The sequence below is a fragment of the Branchiostoma floridae genome, chromosome 8 (genome assembly GCF_000003815.2).
Source record: "Branchiostoma floridae strain S238N-H82 chromosome 8, Bfl_VNyyK, whole genome shotgun sequence".
NCBI lineage: Eukaryota > Metazoa > Chordata > Leptocardii > Amphioxiformes > Branchiostomatidae > Branchiostoma > Branchiostoma floridae.
In genome coordinates, this window is record NC_049986.1 from 3061481 (window position 1) to 3068670 (window position 7190).

At 39.7% G+C, this 7190-nt stretch overlaps 2 protein-coding genes across 2 annotated transcripts in view; both read left to right on the top strand.

Moving 5' to 3' along the window:
* The window catches only part of LOC118421113 (calcyclin-binding protein-like), a 12841-nt gene extending 11165 nt beyond the window's left edge, over positions 1–1676 (top strand). Inside the window, exon 6 of the mRNA XM_035828272.1 lies at positions 1409–1676. Coding sequence (XP_035684165.1) covers positions 1409–1676 — 268 coding nt within the window. The remainder of the gene's footprint in view (positions 1–1408) is intronic.
* LOC118420485 lies at positions 1644–6771 on the top strand. The gene is made up of 4 exons (XM_035827314.1): positions 1644–3780; positions 4525–5383; positions 5788–5968; positions 6249–6771. Exons 2-4 carry the CDS (start codon positions 4529–4531, stop codon positions 6416–6418), a joined length of 1206 nt encoding a protein of 401 aa, XP_035683207.1. The 5' UTR covers positions 1644–3780; positions 4525–4528; the 3' UTR covers positions 6419–6771.
* Positions 6772–7190: the final 419 nt, after the last annotated feature.

Genomic DNA, 7190 nt, shown 5'->3' on the forward strand with positions numbered 1-7190 from the left:
AAGTTTACAATTTCCATCTAAAGTGACCTACTTTCAGGGACATCCACGTGATTAAATGTCACAATCTGAAACTCTACAAACATTTATCATATAGGCGTTGTCTAATTTACCTTTGATAAGAAGTTGAGTTAGACTTCTTTTTACACGTAGAGTACTTTGAACATGGCTAAAATTCACAATTTTCGCCAATGCAAAAAAGTGACCTACTTTCAGGGACAACCACGGGACTACATTTTATGACTCAAAATTCTGAAATCATCTATTAGATAGGCAATACCTAGGTTTCCCTTTGACAAGAAGTTGAATCAGAATTCAAATTCACTTTGTCACAGAAAACCCTTTGAACATGGCTAAAATTCAAAATTTTGCCAAACGCAAAAAAAGTGGCCTACTTCCAGGGACTACCACGTGACTAAACGTCAGGATCTAAAATTCTTCAAGCATTTATTAAATAGACAATACATAGATCTCTCTTTGACATGAAGTTGAGTTAGAATTCTGTTTTATTTTGTCACATGTAGTACTTTGAACATGGCTAAAATTCACAATTTTCGTCAAACGCAAAAACTGGCCTACTTTCGAGGACAACCACGTGACAACCAAACAAGACCCCAAACTTTGCAACAATGCATATGATAGATATATTAATCATCTATACAGGGTACAAATTTCAAGTCAAAAAAATTACCAGCTCGGCACTTATGGCGTTACAAAGTTGGGCCAAAAATTACGTTATTTTGAAGCTTGAAACATTGTATTGTTTTGATGCTGCCCAAGAACTCAATTTTGTCTCGTTGGAAATTTCACAACAATTTCTAAAAAGCCAAAATGTTGGTCTATTCAGATCTTGTTTTGTTTTGACAATACAGTAAAAGGTGTTGGAGTGACAATGCCGTAAAGTATGCCGATTTCCGTGTTTTTGAGATGCGGAAATTGGGGAAAATGGCCAGAAAACTTTGTTGGCCCGTTACCATGGCAACAAGGAGTTTTGATCTAAAAGAAAGCTATTTTGAGGGGTTGTGGACCAAGTACTATCACTGTGCAAAATATGAGCCAAATCGATTTTTTTACCTTTGCCACCATTGTTTGATCCTTACAGACATTTACTCTTAATGTGTCTCTTATATATATATATTATGATGGTGCGTAGACTGATGCATTGTAATTGTCTCAATCATATGGTATCATATGCAGTAATTCTCATACTTCCAAGCGAACTTTTGTGTTCAAGTATACCTACCATAGATTGATACTGGATCTGTCATCTTTGATGCAACAAGCAGGAAAGGGAAAAGTCATGTCAGCCAGAGCAAATACACTATGCATAACAATACTTTCTGGCTATCTACAATGCAATGGAATTATGTACATGTACAAAACAATGAAATTGATGTTGTTATAATTACAGGTCTCCGAAGATGAACAGCTCAGGTGATCCCGGAGACTCCATTATGACAATGATGAGGCAGATGTATGAGGATGGAGATGATGAGATGAAGAGAACGATCGCCAAGGCCTGGACCGAGTCACGTGACAAGCAGCAGGCTGGGATGGGGGGTATGGGTGGCATGGGGGGTATGGGTGGAATGGGGGGTATGGCAGGGATGGGGGGTATGGCAGGGATGGGTGGTATGGGGGGCCTGGGGGGTATGGGGGGACTTGGAGACATGCCATAATGATTAACAAAGTTATGCAACAGACATGAACATTAAGGTGCACTCTCACTGCACTTGCGTCTAGCTTACGTCATTGCGGGGTTCGAAAGATACTCAACGAATTTCAGAGATAAAGAAAAAATTTGTTACTTTTTTTGTATTTTGTCGTCTTCTAACAATCAGAGAAAATAACAAAACAGTGACGCAATGAACGAACCCGCAGTGACGCAAGTGCAGAGTGCACCTTTATTTTAGGCCACAGCAATTAAATTCTATGGATTACATCCTCTGTAGACTGCAACTCTAATGCGAGAGCACAAAATAAAAGATGGGTGGAAGAAACAAACAAAATATATCTAGACTTTCAAAGTTGAGACCAACAAGAATTTGAGCTGCAGTACATCACAGCTAAGAAGTCTTTTATTGAAAAAAGTGTCATCCATGAAATTACTTGTTGTGACCTTAGGAACACGTTCAAGTACTTTGTTCTGGATTTGTCAGCTTAGATGAAACAAGCAGGAAAGGAAAAAGTCATGTCAGTCAGAAATGATACACTATATATACAGTATTCTCTGGCTATCTACAATGCAATGGAATTATCTACATGTACAAAATAATGAAATTGATATTGTTATAAAAGATCTGTTTTTCAGGAATCGTTAACCTGTATCAATCTATGGAAGGTATGCTTGAGCACAAAAGTTCACTAGGAAAAGTATGAGAATTACTGGTTATGATATCACATAAGGAGGTAAAACATATGCATTGTTTTGAGATTAACATTGAAAGTAGACCATTTTAGTATCTTGAGAGAAGTGTTATGGCTTTGTGCAAAGATGCAAGATTGAGATTAGTTATATGCACAGTGAAAGAAAAAAGTATGCAGTACTGAAGACATACAATAACAAATTACTGTACTTGTTGCTACATGTATGCAGTGGGTTTCTAATATAAATGATACGTGCAACATTATCTATTTGCCAGTTTATGATTACTAGTATCTGATTTAAAACATTGAAGAAGAAATTGCTAGAATAACGTATCTCTAGCAAGGTTTGTAGCTATTAAAAGATTCACGGAAAAATTTTATGCTGGTATCTTAACAAAGACCAGACATTGTGTAAAGGAGATATGCAATCATATTAAGTAAAAAAAAAGATGTATCAAGAAATTGAAAGATAAATAGCAAACCTGTTACAACTTCCTTCCATGGCTTACATGTAGATGAGTATTGTGTTATCAATTTTCAAATTGTGTGTATCAATTTTTCATTCTTGTACTATGTACAGTACTTCTACATGCTTTCTGACATAACACTGGCAATTGCTGTTGAACAAAATTTAGCAATGTAACTTTCTACATTAGCTAGGTTTCTTACATATCGTATTGTGGTATCAATAGCAAAATCAATGTATTGTGAAGGCATGAGGCCTGTTGTAGTAGCTGTACAACATTATACCAAAGCATGATTTGCATTTGTTGGGTCAGTGATGTATAAAGCCATGATAGCATTTTGAATAATGTTGAATACAAGGATGTCAAAAAGATTTGTCAAAGATTTGGCTTGTTCGTTCTATAAAGTAACTCACTTTGTTGACCTGACCTGCCCACAGTTGTGCAAGTGATCACTGTAAGGAATTAAAAAGTTTGCTGGTTACTGAGGTTTTCATTCTTGTTGAATTATCATACTACGCTTTTACACTACTAGTACTATAACGTCACACCAATCCAATTCCATGGTTTCTTATAAACTAAACATCAATCATAGAAAAAACTGAAGAGGAAAAATATTGCTCTGATTTTATTCACTCCGTGAAACTACAGACTTAAAATTCTGATTTCACAGTTTTCTTTTGAAATTCGAGAACCAAATTTTGATATTTCTGTTGTGTCAGCTGGTTGGATAGTACTTCTATAGTTCTGACAAATACATAGGCTGATAAACGTACAAATTCACCTGCAGGGCACAGTTCAAAGGTCAGCATCGTTTGCCCTTTCCCCTACTTCTAGCTTCTGGAAAACCGTCTCGGTCTCACTCTGATTGTTTATGGTTCTATGATAAGTGAACTACGCACCCAACTTTCCAGTGACGCGGACCGTATAGAGATTGAACCACTTGTTATGTGTAAGTGAATTTTATACTACGTTAGGCTAGGGTTGTTAGCCAGTACATGACAAAATCCTACTGAATGATTATTTGCCCCTCCTCCAGAACACCTGTGATGTGCATGCCATATTGGAAAACCTCTGCTACAAAACATTTTTCAGAAATCATAACCCGAACAAAACTAGGAAGCACTGCCTTTATTGTCATACATTTGTCTTGATGTTTGCTTTAGGGCTACCTAAAATGTCGTCCGCGATATAATCAGTACATGTGAGCATCTAGTGACCTTTGCATTTACGTGAACTAGCGGACGTTGACCTGGTCTAGCTTTTTGCCAGGCAGCATGCAGATACACTGCAACGCTTTATTCAGATCACGATAGAGTTGCATTTAATATTTTCGCACCGTGTCCTTTGTAGGAACGTTCAACGCCTTTGCAGTCTGACGATCATCCACATAACAAGAATTGTAAATAACTGAATGTACTAGTAACGTTATGTGTTATGTTCGTATCTTAACATTAAGTCCAGGAACGAATAGCTGAATACAATTGTAAAGCTTGTCAATTGTAATATCAGCCAATGGACTATAATAAAGTATCGAAGTATCCAAGGTTATACACAAAAAAAATTCTTAAAAGAAATTGATACTATTCTTGCAAAGACAATGACTGAGAAATATTCAGCGTTTGTTTGCAAATATTGGCTCCATAATGATTTATTATCTCGTCCACCTGAAATAGTCGTTATTTCTTCCCGACAGAAACATGTCAGCGTCAAATATAACCGCCGTCCCAGGTTCTGTGGACGATATCACCAAACCGTGGGTTCTACAAATGTTCAACAACATTGACCCTGATGTCACCATCACTCAAGTCGACATCACTGGACCAATAGGAGAAGGGCTTGGCGTCATGAGCGATCTTGTTGCCTTGGTTACCACGGGGACCAAGAACGGTAAAGAAGAGCGGTACAGTCTGGTGGTGAAGCTGACAAGTTTCGGATGGATGAAGAACGTTAAACACATGTCTGTGGAGGACTACCTCATGTTTGATACGGCGGAGGTCAAGTTCTACGCCGTGGCCGTCCCAGATTTTCTATCACTACTTAGTGTTAAAAACCCGGAGTCCGAAGTCAAACCCAAGACAGAAGGTCTTGACAAATCTTGTAGTGATGCCTTGCCGGTTCCTAAGTGTTACTTCACCGCGAGTGACCAGACCTCTAACATGTCTGTCCGAGTTCTGGAGAATCTAGCAACACGAGGATTCTCCATCAAGCCGTACCCGCAAACGTTAGACGTTACTGAGATGAAGTTGACTGTAGGAGCTCTGGCCCGGATCCACGGTCTTTCTCATCGGCTGGAACTCCAGTCGGGAACCCCCTTACCCGACATGTACGACTGGATGGTTGAAACCTACACCACTAAGAAACAACAGTGGTACTCCAAGTACTATAAGGAGGGTTTGGAGACTTTCGCAGCAGCCTTTCCTGGTAAGGAGGGTCTGATGGAGTGTCTGAGGAAGCTGGATGGTGTAGCGATTGTGAGAGAGGCAGTGGAGAACCCCGCCAGACTGAAGGTGCTGTGTCATGCTGACTGCTGGAACAACAACATCATGTTCAAGGTACATTCCAGTTGCACTGCTTTGTGTGCTACATGCACTCAATAGTATGCTTACGGTTTCTGGTATTTCGTCAAGATCAAATTCTATAAGCCAAATATAAATGTAAATTAGCATAGCTACCAGGATACGTCTAGTTTTTCTTGGCGTCTCCTCAGTTGGGCAGCCTGCCATGATGTAAGGTGGGAATGATGTAATATGATATTTGGAGAATTGGATATCTAGTTTGGCTCTGCTCCAATGTTGTAGACATGCAAGAAGTAATGAATCATAATTACACCTACAACCTATGTACCCTATGTACCGGCATTAGTGATAAGCATTTTGAGCTTGTTTGATCAAGTTAACCTCCTTAGTTTGATGTTCACGTGTTAACAAGTTATCTATCACTGTGTTTTCCTTACTAGTACGAAGATGGCAAAGCCGTAGACGTAAAGCTGGTGGATTGGCAGATGGTGTCCTACCGGCCGCCGACCTTTGACCTGGTTCTCCTCTTCATGTACCAAACTTGGGACATTTTCCACAACCACCGGGGCGCCATCTTGGAATATTATTACCAAGAACTACAAAGGACTTTGGGAGAAAACGGTTAGAGTTGCTTTATTGTTTTATGCATGTACGTGAATATGTGTCAAACGCAATTTTGATTTAATCAATTTCAAATTCAAGACGAACTGTCAGGCCGTAAACGTTACCTATACCAAAAATGCACATACAGAATTCATACGCACTCGTACGCATGTAACCGCTCCCAAATGTATAGTCCTTCGAGGGTTGTTATATATGGGTGATACCTAATGTCAAATTGGCTGTATTGGCAATACAAGGATTTGTACAGTCGTCAACACCATATTTTGTTTCCCTACAGAAGCCACTGGTCTACAGTTCTACACGCTGGATCAGTTGGAGGCAGACTTCCGAGCTGACATGAGGTTCGCCGTGTACGAACGGCTGGTGTACGGGAAAGCTCTACTCCCCAGCCAACTAACCCACCTGCTGAGGATCGTACTGCAGTTGGAAAAGTGGGGAGTCATCTGACGGAGATTGTGTTGTTTGTTGTAGGAGGTTCACAGTGACAATACTAAGTAGTCAATCAAAGTGGCACTAATTTCACTAATTTCGCCCAACTAATTTCACTAACTTCAACTAAGAGATAGGGAGCTCTTAGAGCCAACTTAGAGCTATTCGTAACTTAGAGCTCTGTCAGACAGTGTGTTCCTTGATGACCAAGACTATACTATGGAGTTAGTTAAGCTAAGCCCTGGTGGCGCATAGGGCGGTGCCCATCTCTGTTTTCTTAGCCCTAGGCCACACAGCGCAATCACTACAGCAGGGGGCTAGTCCACTGGTAGTGTGTTCAACTTCCATACTCTTTCCCGAATGCTGAGCGCTAAGCAGAGAAATCAGCGTGTACCATTTTTAAAGTCTTTGGTATGACTCGGCCGGGGATCGAACTCACTACCTACAAGGCGAACACTCTACCCACTAGGCCATTGCACCGGTTTACACTACACTATACTATACACCTTTCTCACGCGGCGGCCATGATAGATCGAAGAAGAGGTCAATGAGGCAAACAGACAAAACTTATTTCTAAAATCAGGTCCCATTTAGTTTTCCCCCAAACCACACAAATTTTCATGATATAAGATAGAATAATAAATACTATAGCTACAAGTAGTGTTATGCTCCGAAAGATTTAGCAATTTAGAGTAGTGTAGACTGACCCCATAGTCCCTTAAGAGATGCAAAATAACAACATAATAATGCAAATTTTTAACGAATTTGCAGCCATTCACTTACATCAAGG

Coding starts and splice junctions, on each gene's coding strand:
- LOC118420485 (XM_035827314.1), top strand. CDS start 4,529: ATGTCAGCGTCAAATATAACCGCCGTCCCAGGTTCTGTGGACGATATC. Junction 5,384..5,787: donor ACAACAACATCATGTTCAAG/GTACATTCCAGT, acceptor TTTCCTTACTAG/TACGAAGATGGCAAAGCCGT. Junction 5,969..6,248: donor AAGGACTTTGGGAGAAAACG/GTTAGAGTTGCT, acceptor GTTTCCCTACAG/AAGCCACTGGTCTACAGTTC.